This window comes from Hyaena hyaena, unplaced genomic scaffold (assembly GCF_003009895.1).
Source record: "Hyaena hyaena isolate Hyena2069 unplaced genomic scaffold, ASM300989v1 scaffold_81, whole genome shotgun sequence".
NCBI lineage: Eukaryota > Metazoa > Chordata > Mammalia > Carnivora > Hyaenidae > Hyaena > Hyaena hyaena.
Genome location: NW_024080714.1, coordinates 258,597 through 281,290, shown reverse-complemented (window position 1 = coordinate 281,290; position 22,694 = coordinate 258,597). Strand labels below are relative to the sequence as shown.

Below are 22,694 nucleotides of genomic sequence, written 5' to 3'. Positions count from 1 at the left end.
CGCATAGCTAGTAAGTGGCTGAGCCTGGGTTCAAACCAAGGGAGACTTCAGAGACCACTCACATAGGCACTGGGGTCGTATTTCCCATGCCATAGGTGTACACCCTCCTTGCTGGCTCATTCATTCAGAAAGCCACTGGTGAAACCAAAAGGCAAAACTACTTGCCTTCAAGGAACAAGGAGCATTTGGGGAATTCAGGCTTGGAAACACATCAAAGATACTAAGGGATTAAGAAAACAGTTTCTATGACGTGAAGAAGGAAATTTCTTCGAAATGTATATTACTACTGTGAAATCTGCATTATTAAATATGCAAATGGAATAAGTCCAATCTAAATGTGTGAAAATGTCTAATTGCAGTGTATTTTATGAAATAGTACTTTTTTCTACCTTCAGGCAAGCACGTATAGTAACTGCCCTTACAAGGTGTTTACCAGCAGGGCCGTGAGACTTGCTTTAATAAATAGAATGGAATTCTTTAATCGACATGTGAATGATGAATAAATGAACTTGGGGGAAAGAGAGCTGAAACAAATTTTCACCTTTATATTTCTTAAGAACAAAGACTGTCTTGTTTTTGTGTTCTCTAAAATAGCGTCAGTCACACTGTCCACAAATACTGCAAGAAATGAGGAGTCTAGCCTTAATTTTACTATAAATAAGCAGTATTTCCTTGGGCCACTAAATAATTCCTAGCTTAGATTCCCCTCAGTTATCCACTCACTTGGACAAAAGGGTCTGGACCACCATATACAGCATTTCATGGGTTGCAGGCTGAAGCAGGCCTGGGTTGATGCCTTAGTTTGCATGGTGTATGTGTCTTAGGAAGCAGGGAACTTTCTAGTAGGTGAGTCTGATGAGCCTTTTATTTCTAAATTACTTGTTAAAAGGTATTTTTTCCCAAAGAAGCTAAAGGGTTTTTTTTTAATGCCGTCCGAAATATTCCTTTTCCCTTCATTAACATATGTTTCTCAGTGGATTCACAAAACTAAATCATACCGAGTTGAAATGAATGCAGTTCCAAAATAGTGAATTACACATTAATAATCTTACCCCTGTTTCAGCTGAAGAGGAACAATGCAGAAATGTCACTGGCTGTAGGCCCTTGGCGTCCTTTGTGTCACCGTGACCCAGGATTTCAGTCTCCACTCTTACAAGTCCAGAATCTCGGTCTTATTATTGAATTACGCTAAATTCAGCCTCTCTTCCGCAGAGGTGACATGTGTCCGCCACGCGGATTCACACTTCCCTCGCGGACAGCGCTGCAGACTGACCACGTCCTCTTCTCCGGCTTTTCCGAAGGCCAGTTTCTGTGCAGGTCGCTCCCTGTCCGGTTCACTAGGTTTCTTTTCCCCTGGAGTCCGGGTGTGATGCATGTGACAAGTTTTTTTACCTTAACCTTATTTTATGGTTAAATCTGCAGTGCCAGGCACGTGTCAGTTCCATATTCCATATCGTTTTGTTGTTAAAGAAATAGTGGAGGGGGGGGGTGATGGGCATGGAGGAGGGCGCTTGTGGGGATGAGCACTGGGTGTTATATGGAAACCAACTTGACAAACTCTTTAAGGAAAAATATTTTTTTAGATAAAGCAAAAGAAAAGAAATAGTCCATATCTTTATCTCACTGATACTGGGGGGAAAAACAGAAATTGAAGTAAGTCATTTTATAGAAAAAGACCATTCATGCTGTCTTCTTTCGATGCTCAAATTTAGCTTTCACTACAAGATTTAAGCATGAATTTTTCTTAATGGACCGATGATCATCACAGTTGTATCAAAACCTGGGAATTTAGGGAGGAGTAAAGAAAAGTTAAAGTGCAGACCCACTTAAAATTTAAAAAAGGAAAAGTTTTTGTTTTTTTTTAAGTATTTTTTATTTATTTCTAGGAGAGAGAGAGAGCGTGAGCAGGGGAGGGTCAGAGAGAGAGGGAGTCACAGACTCTGAAACAGGCTCCAGGCTCTTAGCCGGCAGTCAGCACAGAGCCCGACGCGGGGCTCGAACCCACGAACCGCGAGATCATGACCTTAGCGAAAGTCGGACGCTTAACCGACTAAGCCACCCAGGCGCCCCAAGAAGGAAAAGTTTTTAAAAAGAAAAACACAAAGCAGCTTTAATTTTGACTGGCGTGAAACCATTTTACCTTGCTAATTAAAATCGACAGCACTCAGGAGAGCCGCCAGTCGCTGCGCCCCCGGAGGAAGCACATCTCATCCAGTGGGCTGTCGCTCCACCACGGGTCCCGGTCACGACAGCCGTGGGCAGCACTGGGGAGGCGCAGGATGTGCACGTTCAGCTGTACTTTACATCTCAGCAAGGTGCCTTTTCCCAGGGCTCATAGCTCTGCCAGTTTTTCAAATGTTTGAAAAGAAATGGCCTTATTGAATCACAGGGGACAAATCTCAGAGCCCCTCAGCCCCTCAGGGGAAGCAGGTAAGCGCTCTCCCTCCAGGGGGCGCTGTTCCCACGCTTGCGAGCACTGGTCCCAAGGACACTGGAGCCCAGGGGGGGACAGGGGTGCGCTTGCAACGTGTGACAGCAGTGACTCTGAGACTTTTTCATTTCTTACCATAGAGATTTCACTGTTTTATACTAAACTTGGCTATTGAGTTAACGCCTTTTTACGTTTTTAACGTAAGTGCTCTTTCCTACACTCGGTTTGAGAAATAAATTTGAATATCTGTGCGTCATGAAAGTAAAATTACACATATGATGCAATACATAATAAAAAATTATTTCACTGATTAAAGGGTTATTAATCCTGGGACAGTTTCTCCCTATTCCTTGCAAGATCCTAGCTATTGACTGTGCTTGTCCAACAATAGTTACAGTTACTATCATTTTTCCCCCCACAGCAACCACCTAAGATACATAATCTTGTATTATGCCCTTTTTACAGATGAGAAAACCGGCCTTGGGAGCGACAAATGGCTTTCTGGAGGTCACACATAGCAGACGGTTACACCCCTGCTATTTCAGGGCCTGTGCTCTCTCCTTTACTCCCTGCCCGGGGCCCGATCTTGGCATCTGACTTCCCATATGTCTCCTGAGCCCAGGCGTGATGTCAGCCTCAGTGGCCGTTGTTTCTCTGAAGATCCACTTCTCCTTCCTGAGAGGCCACCCACACGCACACAGCTCCCTTCCCGGGAGTGGCTCTCCTCAGTCACCTTCCCAGGGACACCACCCCTCACCACTCTGTATAAATCTCCCTTTATTTTTCTTCCTGGCACTTAGCACCGTATGACATCTTCTAGGGTTGCTTCTTTGCCCGTCTCCTGCCACCAGACTGTAGGCTTTTCGCCTTCATTCGCTGCTGAACCCCCAGCCACTAGCACAGAGCTAGCACGTAAGAGACCCTGCAGAGCTACTTAGGGGGCGCCCAGGTGGCTCAGTCACTTACGCATCTGACTCTTGCTTTCGGCTCAGGTCATAATCTCACAGTTCGTGAGATTGAGTTCTGCGATGGGCTCTGCGTCTACAGCACGGAACCTGCTTGGAATTCTCTCTCTCCCTCTCTCTCTACTTCTCCCTCGCTGTCTCTCTCTTTCAAAATGAATAAAGTTAAAAAAAAAAACTGTTTTTGAAACGATTAAGACAGAGTACTCCACAGATACTGGTACCTTTCTGACCCTGCCTTGATGCTCCGTGGGTGCTGGGTTGACTAGTCAATGCTTAACAATTACCTTTGGGAAGTAAAATGAAGGGCCACTTTTGTCTATTTCTGTGCTTCTGTACTCACTGCACTAAACTTGCATTATTGTATTATTAAATTTTTAAAGGGGTCCATTTTTGTAACATGGGGAAAAAACTACCAAAAGCGAAACTCTGTACCCAGACAGTAAAGTAAGAGGCCTTTCCCCCTCTGTCCCAAGCTTTGTGCAGTATGGTCCTTTCTCTTACACGGTGAAGACTTTTGAAAATGCATGCTGACTTAGGGAAAATATGGTACCGTACATAGCAATTCTGAAAACAGATTATCCATTCCCACCAATGGTAGGATTTAATGCAACTGGGGGGTGGGGGGGGAGTCAGCTTTCATTTTGAACCTGCATTTGTGATCTTCCTGTCTACTCAGTCATTTTTCCTCCAAGGTAGTGCCCAAAAGAGCAGTATTGTGTGATCAGCCTGTGTAAAAAGGTAGGGTTGGAAGAAGGTTTTTGAAATAGAACTTTTTTTTTACACAAAAAGGATCTTATGAAATATGGTAGCCAGCAAATAAGCATATGAAAAAATGCTCAATCATTTTTTAATGTTTTTAATGTTTGTTTATTTTTGAGAGAGAGAAAGAGAATGCAGGGGAGGGGCAGAGCGAGAATGGAACAGAGGATCCATAACTGGCTCTGCACTGACAGCAGAGAGCCTGATATGGGGCTCGAACTCACAAACCATGAGATCATGACCTGACCTGAAACCAAGGGTCAGACGCTTAACCGACTGAGTCACACAGATGCCCCTCAAACTCATTCTTTGTTAGGGAAATGAAAATTGAAGCCACAATGATATCCACTACACACCTATTGGGATGCCTAATTTTTTTTTATTTTTTTAATGTTTATTTATTTCGAGAGAGAGAGGAGGAGGGGCAGAGAGAGGGAAGGAGAGAATCCCAAGCAGGCTTTGCAGTCAGAGCCTGATGTGGAGCTCAAACTCACAAACTGTGAGATCGTGACCTCAGCCGAAATCAAGAGTCAGACACTTAACCGATTGAGCCACCCAGGTACCCTGCTAATTTTGTTTTAATTGGCAGTATCAAGAATGAACTCCTACCTTTTTTTTTTTGAACTCATACATTTTGTGGTAGCGTTTCTTTAAAAGTCCCAACATGCACTTAGCCTTCAACCTGGCACTCTTTCGTTCCTAGGGTTTTGCCAAGAGAAACGAAACCTATGTCCACACAAAGACCTGTGTGCAAATATTAGTGGCTTTGTTTGAATCACCAAAAACTGGAAACAACACAGATGTCCACAGAATTGAATGCTACTTATCAGCAAAAGGGGAAAAGCCACCGATGTGTGCAATAATGTGGGTGAATTTCAAAGGTGTGTGGTGCTAAGGGAAGGGAGCCAGACACAAAAAGACTACATACTGTATGGGTCTATGTGACATCGTGGAGAAAGCAAAACTGTAGGAACAGAAATCAGATTAGTGGTTCCCACGGAGAGGGAGGGAGTGAGAATGACCACAAAATGGCAGTTTTTTGTCTTAGTAGAAATATCTCATGTTGTGGTGATTATTGAACTACATAGGATTATTATTGTATGTAAACTCTATCTCTGTAGACATGACCTAAAATAATATTATGTAGTAGATAGCTATAAACAGTAGTGAACATTATTAACTAACCAACAAGGTAAATGCATATTTAATCCTCATTCACAAACATGTTCGTCGTAATACTTCGCTAATTATCCATTTTGTTTTTTCCTGCTCTGGGTAAAGTGTCTGTTCTGTGATTTGGGCACCACTGCATCCTCTGCAGCAGCCTTGCCCACAGAAGTTATTCCTAAATAATTTGTTGAATGGTGAAACGGAGAGTCAAAACTTCATATGTGAGTGGAAACACTTCATAGTTCAATAAGAGCAGTAAGCTTGGAATACTGATTGTAACTAGCAAACTTAATATTCCAGAGTCGGGTACAGAAGTATCTACAGTTCTCCTGAAAGAAGGGTGACTCAAACAGTCTTGCTACCGTTTCCTCTCTCTGGTGCTTGACTATAACTCCCGGTAGGTTGGAATCTGAATTTATTCGGTGACCGATTTTCCAAAGCTGGTGTGCTAAGATGAACCCACTTGAAAACTGTGAGCTCTCGGACTTGGCTGCAAGACCCGTCCAGCTGAGGTGGGCTGGCCCAGCATCTGCTGCCTTCATTGTGCTTAATGCTGGATCCATCTGTTTTCTGTCAAAGCTAGTGCCAACAAATTACTAATCTATTAGAGCAACATGCAAAGAGGATTGCACTTCTCATTCCTGGCTTTTCCTCTCATATTTTGCTTGGCTTATGTGTTTGGTTTTTGTTTATTTGGGGGAGAAAGATATGGTATTGAGTAGGCGGGGGGAGCATTAATCATTTTTTCACTCCTTCCACACATTTTTAAAAAACGATGGGGACAAAATCATCACTTATCAATGGTTGTTGAGAGTATTACGATCGTCGATGATGATGGCGATGGTAATGGTCGTTTGTCAGGGGACTCTGTCCTTGGCGCTGTACAGTCCCTTCGTACCTAGTCCCCAATGCTGTTGTTACTTTACAGACAGCAAGACTGATGTGCAGACAGGTTAAGTAACTTGTCCAAGGTCATGCCGCTATTCAGACCCAAATTCTAGAGCCCGCGCTTTGTCCATCGCTGCCTCTTAAGCCATTTAAAGCCTTTAGAAAGCATTTTTATCCAGGCATGTGAGTCTAATGAGGAAAGTCTTTAGACTTTCAAGGAGAAGAAAAGGGGACTTTGTATTTCTTCTACCAAGTAGAGGCCTCTATAATTAGAACATATTCCCTTGACGTGTGCTTTTGAGTGCCGATTCATGGAATCAGCCCAACTGATTGAGGGAAATTAGATTGGGAGCCGGCACTCAATGGGCCTTTCTAAGCCCGAGTGCTCGCGTGCGTGTCTGGGTGTGCCCGGTTGTGCTCCGGCACATCCGCCACCCCGTGGCAGGACGCCTCCTGGCTGCGGGATTGAGCAAAGCCACGGAAACGCAGCTCTTCTGCACACGCGCGAATGAGATAGACAAAGCCAGGTCCGGGGTAACTGAACATCGCTGTCGTTTCTCTCCTTTGTGATCGTTAAAATACAGCGCCTCCCGGCCTGCCTGTTAAACCCCAAGTACAAGAACCCAGCGTGACGGAGTTTCTCTGTTCCACCCGTAAGCAGAGTTCGACAAAATCAGGAACTTCCTTCTCTAATAAAACCACATTGTGGGCAGTCTGAGATAACCATGTCTAAATGCTTGTTTTCTAAAACAAGATTAAAGTGTTATTTCATTTCCTTCGAAAGCAAAGGGTACATATGTTTTCACTGAGTAAGGTTTGTTACCAAATGAGTCACTTACCAAGTGTTGGGGGAGGGAGGGAGCCGGTAATTGAATGAGTATGTGAATTAATTTCACTTACACTCGAGCTGTGAATGAGTTTATTTATTTTTAATAAAAGCAAGGGCCAAAAAAGAGCCCCGTCTTCACTGATGTTATCAGGCTGTCTGGCAGTGAGGGCGTGTGAGGTCAGTGCGGGCGGAGAGGAGAAATCTGAATTCTGAGCACTGCGCTGTGTCCCTCACAAGCCGGGGAAGCATAAGGTGCCCTTTCCACCAAGATAGTGTGACGGGAAGACAGACGGGGACCTTATGCATGGTCCTGTGGGGTGGGAGACTCTGAAACAAGAACTTTCTATAAAGAACTTTGAAATTGGTAAACAGTGAATGTTTTTACCTTTTACTTGGAAGCAGCATACGTTTATTTCTGCAAAGGCAGAGGGTTTTCTTAGGAGAAGGCAGTTTAAATTTGACGAGCTGGCCATAGAAGACCGACTCGCATGTAACTCGGTGGTTCCTGAGGTCATTGACATCAAACCTCTCCCGTTCCTTCTATTCTCTTGTTTCCTTTCCATTTTCCAGGTCCTTAAACTGCTAGTGCCTCACTCTGTTATTCCTCTTCAGCTTTTCTTTAGCCTTCCACAGGACATTCGGAGTCAAAAAAATGTTGGTTTTAATAAGTCCCTTTCTGTGCTGGTGGAGCAGTTCATTAGTTTGTACCAAGATGGGTCTATAGCAGGGGCCAGCATATTATGGCCCACTTTGGCCCACCACCCGTGTTTGCAAATAAAGTTTTATTGGAACACAGGCACTTTCATTTGTGGATATAGTGCCTCTGGCCACTTTGGAGCCACAGAGGCAGTTTAGTTGAGACTGTCTTGGCCCATATGGTTCATGTGAATGATGGCCTCCATACCATCTGCAATAAATAATACCCTTCACAGACACCCAAATAAAGCCCATGTGACGCACCTAACAGAGAGCAAGTACCCAGTCAGGGTTGAAAGTCCCCGAATCCCTTGTGGATTTGTAGGTGAGGCCACTTTACATGTCGTGGGCCTAAGAAAACCTGGTCTTACCGTCGTGATGATACGTTACACAAGTATGGTTTTTCCGTAAGCATCTGAGAGGCCACTCAGCAGTGTTATGTGCCTAGACTCTGAACTGTGCACACAGACTACCTGAATGCAAGCCGTGGCTTCTCTGCCAAGTAGGCACGTGACCTTGAGACAAGCTCCTCAGCATTCTGGGCCGCAGGTCGCTCATCTCTAAAATAAGTGTTGTAATCATAGGGGCCTCTTAGGCCCGATACAAGGATTAAATGAATTAATGCAAAGACTTCGCAACTGATCTTAGCACATAGTAAATATTAAGTATTTGCTTTTGATATTTTCACTAGTCAAATCCAATTTCTGCTGGAAAGCCTGGAGAAGCTCCTTCTCATCTTCAAAATAAACCCCACATTTGGAGGCATGGAACAGCAGACCCCTACTGGGTCTGCCTTCCCCCCCTCCCCGCCCCCCTCCCTGTCCTAGCCACACAGAGCTCCTTGGTGACTTAACCTGGAGATCGTCTGCTCTCTGCTGGCTGTGCTGTGTGCACGGCCTCTCTGTGCTCTCTTTGTGCACTGTCATTTCTGCTGCCTACCACCCAGATATTAACCCCTACCATTTTTACTCCGTGTTTACAATACTTTACATACTTCATGCCCTTGAGCCCTAGCCACGACTCCTCAAGCAGAGAGTATTAGAGGCAATAATCTTTGCTTTATGGAGAAGAGGATAGGAAAAGAAAGAGAAGGAGCTGAGGTCATGTAGTTAGTATGTGCGGAGCCTTCACTGAGCACCAGTGCTCCCAGACCCCAGGGCCTGCCTGCCACAGGCTCCTGAGGCCACAGCCCAGCAAAGAAATCTTCGCTGAACTCCCCTATCGCACTGACCCCAGCCCCCCATCAAGCAGACTTGCCCTCCATTCTCTTGCACTTTTCACAGTATATTATCTTTCTGCTTTTGCGTGTATACTTTTTCTTGTCTTATCCCTGCTACTCCATATCTCTCTCTCTCTCTCTTTCACACACACACACACACACACACACACACACACACACACACACACGGTGAGCTTCCTGAGTGCAGGGATTGAATTGTATTTAATCTTATATCTCCTGTGCCTGGAACAGTTATTTTGACAAGAAGGCTCTTCCAGAAAGCAGTAAGGATTGATTGCAAAACACTTATCCATATTCTGCAAATGCTTTTTACATTTATTTTATTTCAGTAATCATTTGTGGGAAGGCAGCATATCTTATTGGTTAATTACATGGGTCCTAGAATCTGTTTTTGCTTGAGTTTGAACCCTAACCTACTAGCTGTTGATTTTCTTCATTTGTAAATGAAATCATGGTCATTTATATGTATTTCATATGATTATTGGAGAAGCCACTGAGACCGATGGTGCAAAGCACTTAACCCAGCCTGTCATACACAGTACTCTTCAGCGGTTACTCTCTGCAGTTGTTATTATTGGAACGACGTTACGTGTGCCTTTAATGTATGTACACTCAAAGTAAAAGGCGTGGAAGGAGAGAGAAAACTTTTGAAATAATCCGGGTCCTTGAGGCTGCTGCTTTCCTTGCGAGCGTGTGCCCCCCAGTGTGAACGGGGGTTGGGGGTGCTCTGCCCGTGCCTCCAGGGTGCCGCCACTTCACTTGGACTGTGGTGCTTAGTGCGGGAAACCATATTTCCTCCGACACCGCACCAGGCACAGGAGAACCACTTGACCTGATGCTCAAGGCAGAAACAAAACCCAAAACAAAAGCAGCCCTGCCCCCAACACCAGAGGAAAACTGATTGCTTTGCTGGACCAATGTTGAGTTTCCACGTGACCCCTTCTGTGGGGTTTTGGAGGACAGTTTTGACCACATGTGCATTTTGTCCGACCCGTCATCTTTCTGAACCCTTTATCATGACTGCCGAAAGCAGTAATGGGGAGTCATGCAGTGTCAGTGGTGCCTTCCTAAGGACTAGGAGTTGAATTAATTCTCTGGAATTAGTAGGAATATGAATGTTGGGTGTATTGAAGCAACAGCACTCACTACTAGCGTCCCTTGCCTGTTCATTGGTTGTTTTAATGATTAGGCTAAATGTCCCCGAGATCTCTCCGTGGTCCTGTGTGGCTCTTTGCCTTGGGAATGTGCCGAGATAGCTTATTGTGACACTGCCAGCCTCGGTGCCAGCAGAGGAAGGGTTAATAAGGGTCATGGCTAATATCCTGTGTTGATCACATCGTGGGACAGGAAGTCTTTCCCGTGAATGTCCTCGCAAGTCCAGATATTCAATAAAAGGCTTTAATTTGTGTTTCCTTTTTGTTTAGGTAACTACTCCAGACCCCCAACGTATAGCGGGGTGCCCAGTGCGAGCTACAGCGGCCCAGGGCCCGGCATGGGCATCAATGCCAACAACCAGATGCACGGACAAGGGCCAAGCCAGCCGTGCGGTGCTATGCCCCTGGGGCGGATGCCGTCAGCGGGGATGCAGAACAGGCCGTTTCCCGGAAACATGAGCAGCATGACGCCCAGCTCTCCCGGCATGTCCCAGCAGGGAGGGCCAGGAATGGGCCCGCCGATGCCAACCGTGAACCGTAAGGCACAGGAGGCAGCTGCCGCAGTGATGCAGGCCGCTGCAAACTCGGCGCAGAGCAGGTACGCCGGCGGGGCGGGCGGTCTGTGCGCAGGCGCGGGAGCACGTGCTGCGCACACAGCTACGTCGTCCCCCGCGGGGCTGGGGGGCGGGGCGTGGAGTGTAGGCCTGCGCGGCCGCTCCGCTGGCGTGAACGTAGCCTGTACCGTAAAGTACAGAGACGTGAGCGGCGGGGCACGTTAGGGAGACGTCGGGGAAGGAGGCCGAGTTGTGGGAGGTTCTTTGGAATGACTGCGAGGAGGCCTCGTGGCCGGCCCGGAGCCGTGGCGTGTGCGCGTGGCTGCCCCTGGAGCGGCCGGGCTTAGCCAGCAGGGCTGAGGCCTGAAAGGCCGGGCTTTTAAAATCGAAAGCAGGGAAAAAGAACCACCTTCTTTTTTTTTTTCTTTTTTACCCCACCATAAAACTCTTTATAAAATAGAAGCCTCGTCTATGCACATATTTGTATCGTGTGTGTTTGTCTACGTGTATCTGTGTGAGATTAATAGTCATCTTCCTATGTTGTTATTTTGCTTTTCTGGGCATACCTCTCTATCCAAACCGAAATGCGGTTCGTAAAGCAAAGATAATATTTCGTAAAGTTTAAGTTCAAAGAGCCAGGCTTTAGCCGCAATCACTTACTTGTTTTTAATCTTGGATTTTTAAAACGGTTGAAGCAAGTTTTTAACCTATATAAAAATAACGTTCTTAATTAAAAATTTATGACCGAAGTGAATAGGTTTAAAAGAAGCACTTCTGAATATGTTTTAAATTACGTTTAACATACGTTAAAATGCGTTTTAAAACATAGCACATTGAAAGCTATGTATGAAGATACGGTATCTTCAGAAGAAAAGATAGAGGAATCTGATTTTTGTCAAAGGAAAATAAAAGTGTGTGTGTGTGTGTGTGTGTGTGTGTGTTTAAATGTGTCCCTTTGTTACTTTTCCTCTGAAGCTGCTATTTGGGGAACGTTAGGGACCCCTTCAGTCTCACTGTTTGCTCCAAACAATAATAAGTTTCCCTTGAGGAATCAAAAGGAAAATCAGTCATCCTCTGTCTCCATCCACATTATAATTAAAATTCCTTGAACCCCAGATACTAACCCGAACCTCACAGGCTTTAGGGAATGTTTTAATAAACCTGTCCCTGAAAACTGGTTTGCCTGGTCCTGAAGCTCTCATTTAGGGTTAATTGTCCATTGTTGCACGTCCTGAAGCTCAAGTTACTTTCAAGTAGAAAGCACGTGACTGCGTTGAACAATGGGCCCTCCGATAGCCACCTGGGAGGAATATAACCACAGGCATTAAGGCACAGTCGTGATTCAGAAGCCCTACCATGCTCCCTTCCTGACTCAGTTTACACATCATTTTGTATCAGTGAACACAGAAATCCACAGCCAGGCATTTTCCTTTTCTGTTTCTGATCAGGAGGTAGTTCGGAAGCCCTGACTTCACACGCTGCCCATTTTCAGCAAGGACCGTGTATTTTTTTGGCTTGCGCCGAAGTCAGAGCCCTACTTCACCAGCATAAACTGGTGATTTACATCTGACAATCTCCCTGTTCTCTCTCCTCTCCCCTGTCCTTCACGCCACACCCTCCCCTTTTAAGGAGTGTTCTCCGGCTCCCCTCCCAGGCAGCTGCACGGTACAGAGTATTATGCCACATTCTGTAACCGCACCCCTCCCCCCGCACCTATGTGCGGAGGTGACACGATGGACAGGGGGATTCGTACTTGTCTACAGAACAAATCAAAGAAGTTGTTCTTCTGTTCTGCTTTAGGCCACCATACATTAGGTCGCCTGCTTATCCCAGCCAGTCTGGGGCTGGCGGACGCCCCATGTTTTCTTCCCAGCACCCCAACTATGGCAACTCTCAGGCTCCCATGATGCACCAGCCTGACCAGTACGGGTAGGTAGCAACATACCCTGACTTGCTGCGGGACCTGGGCATTTTTTTTCTTTTTAAACTGTTAATGAACGTGCCACCTGGCTGCGAAAAGAACACCCAGAACAAGAAAGTGAAAGACCTAAGAGGAAATCCGTCCCAGAGGGGGTTGTCTTTTCGTTCCTTTCTGTTTGTTTCGGGGGTTCGGTTCGTTTTGTTCCGTTTTGTTCTCCACCCTTCTGAACGGTGCTGTGTTGGTGCGGTGGGAGCGTGCATGCTGTCCCCAGACCCCGTCTCTGCATGGCTTCCGGCATGGCTTGTTCCCTTCATGCCTGAGAGGGACCCACAAGCTTCGATCTCCGTGAAAGTAATGAAGTCACCCACTCTGGCGTGATTTCTGCCATTGTCGTCCTTCCGTTGTCTGGGAACTTGTGTTGTGTCGCACCGTGATCATGACTGTGTTATTGTCGTCCCTGCCCCCCCACACACCCCCCTGAACTCAGAGAGCAGCGGCCGCGTTTGGCAAGAGACCCACCGCAGGAGACAGGACTTAGCCTCACCGAGCAGACATCTATGCCAAAGATTTCTCTCCTTTCCGTCTCCCAAGGAGTTTCAGAGTATTGAAGTCACCTGAAAAATGCAACCAAATAATCCAACACAGAATTTTCCTCCGAAACACGGTGTTGCCATATTATGATCCATTTCAACACAGGAATTACATACAGCAACAAAAAGTATCTTTCTTTTTTCCTACTACAAAGCTGTATAGCATCAGGCTATATACCATTTTTAGGTTCATAGTGCTCTTAAAGCATATTGTCATTGAGCGATTTATTTAGCAAAAATGTTAGTATTGATACCGCTTTGCATGTTGTAATGATAAGATTATCCTACATAGATTGAATCCCGTTCAGGAGAAATGCACCACATTTTTGGTTCAAATAAAACAGAGAACAGTCAGCTGGCTTTGTTTAAAGACTAAACTTATAGAACTGTGCTTTTACTGCTTGTTATGAATACATAACAGAGAGCCTGTCAGTAGTTTTATATTCGGTATACATTTATTTAGACAGCAAGAGCAAATGATAATTTTGCAGGCGAGAGTTTTAAATCCTCTCGCCAACGGTCCTAAATGTGGGCCAACAAATATAGAATTTTGTAAACATAATCCTAAAAGTGAAATAGCAAATGTAATTAGGTAAACAGACTTCTTTGGGGAAATGGTCTCTTCCTCTTTTTTTCCCTTCTTGTGGTACCTTCAAGGTCACTTCATGAGGCAGTAGGAATTCCGATAACAGTAGGGAGAGAGAAGCATTCATCATCGGCTGCTAATCCTTAGGATCTGTCCTTTACCAACTCTGGAGGCCTATTTAGACCCGCAAAGCTGGTTTGGCTGTGCCTTGCCAAGCCACATTAAGCAGCTGTGTAAAATGAATTTAAATGGCATGCATCAGAGTGAAATCTCTTCCACTGGGGCAGAAAATCAATGTTAGCTAACCAACATGAGTGGATCAAATCTGCGTTGCAGCTAGCAGCATCCAGAGAGTGTCCTTAGAAGACAACACCTCCTGCTTAATTAAAAACAAGAAAAAGAAAGGTGGCCGAGGTACTCCTTGTAAATCTTAAAAAGCGCACTTGGCAAAGGCTCGTCTTTGTGGCCCCATCCCTAGGAGCTCTGGGTTTTGCCTTTCATACCTACAGCACTCTTTCTAAAAAAGAAAGAAAAGAAAGTTTTATTTCTATTTTAAATCGTCCTCTCTTTTCACTTTGCAAATACATATAACCTGTTGTGCCTTTTTTTTTGTTTTAAGCAGAAGCTTGAACGTGAGAAGACATGTATAGCACATGTTTTAGTGCTGTGGGTTAAGAAATTAAGTTTTCACCACACTTGTGCTTTACTCAGTAGCTCGTGGTAGTGAACCCTGTCTTTGCTTCTGTCGTTGTTTTCTTCCCCCATTGGTAGCTCTGTCGGGTGGAAGTCGGGTCGGCAGTTTGAAAAACCAGCCCACTTACATGTCAGCTCCTCTTTTGGGGAAGAAGTCACTCGAGCCTTTCACACACAACACTCGCAGAGTTCATTAAAAATGACTTCTTTCAGGGGCGCCTGGGTGGCTCAGTCAGTTAAGTGTCCGACTTCAGCTCAGGTCATGATCTCACAATCCATGGGTTTGAGCCCCGCATCGGGCTCTGTGCTGACAGCTCAGAGCCTGGAGCTGCTTCTGATTCTATGTCTCCTTCTTTCTCTGTGTCTCCCCCACTCATGCTCTGTCTCTGTCTCTCTCTCTCAAAAGTAAACCTTAAAAATAATTTAAAAAAAGAAAAACATTGACTTCTTTCCCAAGTCAGAACCCCACAGGGCTTTGAACTTCTGAAAGAACGTGAAAAAGACAAATTAATGACAAAGGTAGTGCATGAGCGTGCATACGCGTGCACACGTGTGTGCAATTAGAAACAGAAAGTTCAGTGTGAGAACTGATGGTCCGTTGATGGCGGTCATGCTTCAGGCTTTCTCCACTCAGTGCGTGTAAGCTAGGGCAGAGAAAACACATGCGGGCATGACTGATGGGAAGGTATTTTATTAATTTGTTTTTTTAAGGACGGCACAACAAAGGTAAAACCCACCTGCCGCACTGAGTAAGTTAAGAAACATACAGAATTGTGGAGGGTTTGTTTGTTTGTTTGTTTTTCATTTTTACCTTTTGAGTGAAGGAATTCCTTGTTTTGATTATCAGAGGATTTAGGACGGAATTTGGTGACCCTTCCTGCCTGACTACTAGGTTAGCTAACTAATATTATCTATCATTTGGAATTAGTAATTTATACATAATATTTTTCCAAGACACCCTGCCCGCCATACATACTGATAGACTCTATTCAGAAAATGCATTGCTGTGTTTAGTTTTAAATCATTTCTTTTTTTTTTTTAACTTTATTTATTTAGAGAGAAAGATAGAGCATGAGCAGGGGAGGGGCAAAGAGAGGGAGAGAAAGACAGAATCCCAAGCTGACTCCACACTGTTAGCACAGAGCTCGACGGGGGGCCCGAACTCACGGTGAGATCATGACCTGAGCAGAAACCAAGAGTCAGTCGCTTAACTGACTGAGCCCCCCAGGCAATCCCTTAGTTTTAAAGCATTTCTCGTAGGTGGTATTCTTTTGAAGTCGTGAGACACAGAGAGGTGGAAATCTTCAATGATCTTATGAAAGGCCTAGCTCAGGGATGGCAGGTGACTTTCACCCTCAGTCTGGCTCTGGAGCACCGTGCTGGACGGACTTGAGACCATGTCTGCAGAGGAGAGCCAAAGGTGGCCAGAAGTTTAGGAGAGACTTTGGCCTGCTGCTTCCTAAAGAAGCATTACCACGAACCTCAGGCCACACACACACACACACACACACACCAAAGAAAATTTCCCTGAGCCATTTAGTGTGTTTTGCATCCATTCGTCCACTCCCAGTGGCACCTGGTGGTGTCCTACAGCTGACGTGTCTGCCAACACAGCCGACCTGTGGATCGGGGTATATCAGACTTATCCAGATGTTTTCTTGGGAACGAGTTCCCAGGGTGAGGGCACGACTTCAGTGAACTTACGGAAGCTCTGACACGCCCTAGACCATTAGGCTGGGGTACAGTTTGGTTCCCTGAAGTCTGCCCCCCCTCCCGTGTAGCTTGCATCAAGTCTTCAGGGACTTCAGATGACTCTCGACAGAGTTCTGCACAGATCTTTACGGTGGTATTTTCATCAGAAGGGAAATGTTTCGTTCTCCCTTCTCAGAAGATGTGGTTTCAGTGACAGAACAGCAACATCTCAGATCTAGAAGGATTTAGAAGGATTTGAGGTGCCACGGAGCCTCAACCCCTGGATTTTACGGTGGAGGAGACGAGGGTCTTCACGTTACTGGCTCAGGACCCTTTCGTCAGCTACAGGCTGGGCATCAGCTCTGTGTCCTGGTCTTCCTGCCCTTCCTTCATTTAGTGCTATTTCTAGATTTTTCCCTGTAAAAGAAAATGTCTTAATGTCAGTTCTCTCCCACATCTAAAGGCAATTCTACTGTTAGAAACCAGCTGTCAGTCAGTGTCTTGGTGTATAGATCCTACTTCTTAGTTGAGGTCTGGACTTTGGCTCCCTGGCCTGCCCTGTGCTTCATCCGATGGGACACGAGTGCTTGGCGCGTCCCCTGCTGTAGACTCACTGCGCAGCCTGAGTCCTCGTTTCCGGAACCACATACCTTGTGACATGCGGTAACAGTTTGCTTGATGCCACGCGGATGGGTTTGAATCTCTGTCCTTTACACCCTTTGCTTGCCCACCCCCCTTCCCCCCCCACCCGGGAACGCTTCCACAACTTGCGTTCTCGTGACTGGAGCTGAGCTGTGACAGTAAGGATTCTGAGCCGACGCTTCTATCCAACAGTGCATACACCTTCTGAGGCTGGTACAGGCGACGCGGGTCTTCCTTTTGCTGTCCCCGAAAGATGCCCCCGTGGACTGACTGAACATCAGAAGGAGGAGATACTCTGAGACTTCTTAGTTTTAAGGGGAAAAAATATATATATATGAGCAAAACTGAGTCCGTTTGGAAAGTCTTCTTACTGTTGCCTGGAAGGGAATTTTTATCCTATCACAACCATGAACCTGGAGACCTACGTGTTAATACTTACATCATACCAAAAACTAGGGGGGCAAAAGCAGCTTTGTTAGAACGTTTCTTGTAAAACGGGAGACTGGGCATTCTAACTAACATCATTTCTTACCCTTTGCCACTCATTTCAGTCCCATTGAAACGTTAGTCATAAGGTAGCTTGATCAGTAGCGCCTCACCTCCGTTGATGCTGAAGTGACTGTCTCATAAGAGAGTTTGACCAGTGGTCTTCTCCGCTAGCTGCTCCGCCTGCAAGCGACGGCATTAGTCTCTTGGGCACACACAGCTGCTGGTGTCTGTGTGTCATGTGCGCACCACATACACACATGTCTGCCAGCAACTATTCTGTAGGGAGGTGTGTATTTATAATTCATTTTCCCTGTTACTATTTGCCAGCAAGGCACTTTTTCTGTATTATTTTCTTTGAAGCCAGTATGACACAGCTCTGCTGATGGGCAGGGAGCCACCCATGTGGAAATACATTAATGGAGATAGTGCATTAAAATGTCAAAGAGAAGGAGCAAAAAACTTCTAAATGTGTCAAGCCCCGGTTACAGTGGGGTCCGTGAGCCTGAATGGCCACGAGTGATTTATATTAACAAAGAATTTAGCCCCTTGGATTTTAGACTATTAGGTTGTCGAATAATAGCTATGATTGCAAAAGTCACGTTACTGGAAGACAAAGGAAAGATTTCTAAGACTTAAGTAGAGTTTTTATTTCTGCAATTAAATGTAAGCCTTTGCATTATCATCTAAATACCATGCTTAATTTTTGGCCGCCCTTTTACCTTCAGAATTTAGAATTGAGTATTACTTATCATGTTGGTATTTTAAGATTATGATCTCCATCAGAACTATGATGGTAACTACAAAGTATTTGTATTAGTCTTCAAATCCCAAAGTAGTAAAATAGTAATTTTTAAAAGACCAAGAAAGTTTTTTTTTTTCTTTTTTAAGTTTAATGAGATCCAGGGACTCAGAGTATGAGATGTGTGGCACATTTTTCATGGACTAGAGTCTGACGTTCCCTAAACAAGTGATTACCTGGCGAGCATTTTAACTATATCCGCACACTCACCGTGGCCAGAGGCAGGGGAGATCCAGAGCCTGGGCTTTCACAGCCCCCACCCCCACCTTGGGGACCCTGCGGTGGAACGCTGGCTGAGGGTTGACCTTTGGCATTCCTGCTGCTGAAGAGAAGAGGTGGAAAGTGTAGACTCAGATGCCCGTGTTTGAACCCAATGGAAACTGAATGAGGAAAGCATTGGATAGCGTTTGGAGGAAACTAGAACTTGGCTTTGGCCATCTCTCATGGCAAAGGTGGCCTCCGTGAGCCCCTCTGACTTTCTGCTTTTTGTCCCTGCATATTCTGGAACGTTCCCAGTTCCCCACCGTATCTAGACCTGCCTCCCTCATTGAGAGTACCTCCTATCCACGTCCCAGCCTGAATCCCTCCCAGCTGCGTGCGTCCTCACCGTCTCAGGTGACGCGCAATGACACGTGCGTCGGGTCGGGGCTCTTGTTATCCAGGGGAGCCTTGCGTCGGTGGAGTGTGCCCCTGCTCTCTGTCTGAGCCACCTGGCCTGACCTCCTCCTGGTCCCACTAGCAACTCTGCCCCACAGTCCATGCCCCCCCCCCCCCCCCCCCCCCCCCCCCCCCCCNCGCCCACGGTCAGCTGGGATGGTCATCTCCGGAATCGGCTTTGCAGTCCATCCCCAGAGACGATCAGCAACACAGCCCAGCCAGTCCAAGCTCTTCAGGGTTAAAGGGCAGGGTTATCGGAGTCACGTATCACAGGTGGTAGCGTTTGGACACCACGAGCATCCAAAACCTCGTCGCCTCAGCAGTCTTGGGCTGAAGGCAGCAGGGAGAGTTTAAAAGTGGTGAAGAGGGGTGGCTCAGTTGGTTAAGCATCCGACTTCGGCTCAGGTCATGATCTCATGGTTCGTGGGTTCGAGCCCCGCGTCAGGCTCTGTGCTGACAACTAGCTCAGGGCCTGGAGCCTGTTTCAGATTCTGTGTCTCCCTCTCTCTCTGACCCTCCCCTGCTCACGCTCTCTCTCTCTCCCTCTCTCTCTCTCTCTCTCTCTCTCAGAAATAAATAAAACCTTAAAAAAATTTTTTTTTAAGTGGTGAAGAGGACCTGATCCATGTCTTAGCCTGTCCCTGTCTGGGGTTCGGGAAGCATCCTGCGTGGCCTGGGAAAAGACCACGGGCAAGGGGCTGGGTTCTCTGATTGCTGATGTGACCCCTTAGCTGGTGGCATGAAGGACGTGGGGCCAACTCCCACAGGCTACTCTTCACCCTTCACCTTCATTCTTACTTCGAACTCTACTTCCAAACAAAAGCCCGCAGCTTCAGAACCTGAAGGCTGTCCTGTGCTTTAGCACGTTACCTCTTGCTGGATGGCCTTTGCCTGTTAAATGCCAGGTAAGAGCTGGCCAGGTCCCGCCTTCCTATTTTTCAGGCCCTTCTTGCAACATTTTACCCTAATTTTGAACAGTGTTTGCTTAAATAAGTAAGTGACTTTGTGGCCGAGGGCTGCCCTTAGCTCAGGAAATCTAAGAATTTTATGAAGTTTTGTTTTTTTTTTTAAATTAGAAATGACTATGTTGATACATTTCCTGGCACGCAGCGCTGGACAAGTATATTGTTTGTTAGAGGGTTTTACAGAATAGTGCTGCTGTAAGCACGTGAGATGGAGACCTTGGGACCCAGATTCTTTATTTTTTTCAGTCAACAGACTGGTCCCTTTAAGTACCTGAAGTCTGTGAATGCATTCGATCTGTGCATTCTTAATGACCTCATTCCTAAAACATCACTTGGCTTCGTTCTTGGGTAGTTGCTGCTTAGTCCTTGGCATTCGTCAAGCTGATATGTGCCCCGTGTCTGAGGTGCTGGTACCTCTTAGGAGAACTTGCCTCGTTATTCTCTCTTGTACCTTGTGCCCAGGAAGGGCGTGTCCTGGTGTAAAGGGTGGGTACTCCCATCACTGAAAAGGAATTAACTTACAAATTACTCAAGATCTTTTCTTAATGGTTTTATGATCTCAAAATAAGCTTTTTTTAAAGTAAAGATCTTTGACTTAACACAGGGAAGGGCACTGTTTCCTCTCTGTGGGGGGCATCAATGGCAACTAGTTTTTCCTTCAAGAGGTACAGCGGAGGGCTCAACATCCAACTTCAGCTCAGGTCATGATCTACAGTCTGTGAGTTCAAGTCCTGTGTTGGGCTCTATGCTGACAGCTCAGAACCTGGCGCCTGCTTTGGATTCTATTGTCTCCCTCTCTCTCTGCCCCTCCCCCACGCACTCTGTCTCTGTCTCTGTCTCTCTCTTTCAGAAATGAATAAATGTTAATTAATTAATTAAAAAGAGGCACAATGGATCTCATTGCTCTTTGGGTCCTTATCAGAAGCCAGCGGGAAGCTTACATGTACAGAACCCACAGAGAGTTCTGGGGTCTGCCCCTCACAGGGAAGAGACTGGTTTGGGGACCCACTCCTGCCCCCTGTGGCTTTTGTTCCTCCCCCTCCCCGCCCCCCCCCCACACCTGAGGCAGCCCACGTGCTGGGAGCCAACAGGGAAACGCTAGCATCAGAATCTCTGAATGAAGCATCTTCAGGAGCCTGCTGTTCTGTGTGCGACGACCAGCAAATGGTTCTTCATAACAGAACAGCGGGCTCAACAAACCAAAATCAACTCTGAGATGCAGAGAACGTTCTTCGTTACCAACCAGCAGCACTCAGGCAGCCGGCCAGTGCCTGCATTTTCTGCACACCCCAACACGGAAGTCTCTCGCTTCAGAACCCCTGAGCTCTGTCTGTCCTCCTGGTTGCTTGAGAAAGAAGGCGAAGATCAGTCCGCCGCCTTCGGAACAGCTGAAACGGGCCACCTGCAATGAGGCGAAAGAGAAGCCCTTAATCTTGAAATTGCACAACAGGTGTGAGCAGGGACGCCAGGAGCAGAGCTGGGAGCACGTTGGAACCCTCCGGGGCGTCTGCACGGCGCAGTTAACGAAAAGGGAAGGGAGGTTTCTGATGTTCCAGCCTTTCAGGAAGTCAAGATGGAACGTGCAGGGATCCTCGGTGCTTGGTGGAAACCTTTTCGCCAAGATGCGGGGGTGAAAATACAGCTCTTTGAAGAAAGGCGAAGACGCCTGGGAGAAACGCTTTAGCCTCAGAGAGGCCGCGTGGCAGCCCGCGTGATCCAGGCCTCGGTGAGGACACGCGGGGGGCTCGTACTCTGCAGAGTTGGCCGCTAAACATATATCCACGCGAAACACGCTCCTGAAGAACAGCTAATCAAGTTTCCACTACCCTTCTATCAAAAGCATCTTTTTCATAGAGTTCTTGAAAAATAACTTTCCGGGGCACCTGGGTGACCCAGTCGGCTAAGTGACTTCAGCTCAGGTCATGATCTCACAGTCCGTGGGTTCGAGCCCCGCCTCGGGCTCTGTGCTGACAGCTAGCTCAGAGCCTGGAGCCTGTCTTCGGATTCTGTATCTCCCTTTCTCTCTGACCCTCCCCTGCCCACACTGTCTCTATCTCTCTCTCAGAAATAAATAAAACATAAAAAAAAAAGAAAAAGAACTTTCCTTTTTGTCCGTTCTCAAAGGAAAAAATAAAACCTAACTATATCAGTTACCAAAGGGTTTGGGGAGCTACTAATTTACTAACTGAGAGCTGGAAAACGATCATTACTCTAGCTTTGTGGCTGATGCCACACACACCTCAGCCTTCTTTACGGGACAGACTGCCCCAGAAGAGATCACGCTCACCAGGGAGCGTCTTAGACAAAAAAAACTCACGAAGGATCGGAAGAGCGCAGGGAACAAAGACGAGTTCTAGGACGCTCCCTCCACTTCCCGGACCTGAGCCTCCGGCTGCCCGCTGGACGCCTGCCTCCTGGGGACTCGGGGCTCACCGGATGCAGCGTGTCCAAAGCCAGAGCCCCGATCTCACCGGGTCGGCCCCGTCGGCCCGCCTCTTGCATAAGCCAGACAGCTCGGAGCCGGCGCGGTGCGACTCTTCTTTCCGCGCAGCGTCTCATTCGTCACCAGGCCCCTCCCGGCTTCCCGCCAAGGCCGCGGTCCGTTCAGCTCGGTGCCACTGGCCACCCGCCAGCCCTACCCCCATTCTTCCCGCCTCCGCCTCCGGTGTGTCCTCCCGTCCACGGTCCGAGGCCAGCGCCTTCCAAACACGTCGTCTTATGCTGTTGCTCCTGCTCAAAACCCCCAGTGTCTCTGTGTCCCGCCTCGCTGGCGGCCAGAGCCCTACAGCAGCAAGCCCGGGACACGGCCCTCCCTCCCCTCCCCTCCCCTCCCCCATCCCTTCCCCTCCCTTCCCCTCCCCCATCCCTTCCCCTCCCCTCCCCTCCCCCCTCCCCTCCCCTCCCCTTCCCCTCCCCTCCCCTCCCCTCCCCTCCCCTCCCCTCCCCTCCTCTCCCCTCCCCTCCTCTCCTCTCC

The 22,694-nt window shown here is 47.0% G+C and overlaps 1 protein-coding gene across 7 annotated transcripts in view; it reads left to right on the top strand.

The window, feature by feature from the left end:
- ARID1B (AT-rich interaction domain 1B) overlaps positions 1-22,694 on the top strand; it is a 443,851-nt gene that overhangs the window by 372,577 nt on the left and 48,580 nt on the right. For 4 of the 7 annotated variants that reach the window (XM_039234078.1, XM_039234077.1, XM_039234080.1 and 1 more), the window contains 2 exons: positions 10,403-10,730; positions 12,487-12,615. In XM_039234078.1, the coding sequence (XP_039090009.1) occupies positions 10,403-10,730; positions 12,487-12,615 (457 nt within the window). The remainder of the gene's footprint in view (positions 1-10,402; positions 10,731-12,486; positions 12,616-22,694) is intronic. The other 3 variants (XM_039234083.1, XM_039234081.1, XM_039234079.1) reach the window with 1 other exon arrangement.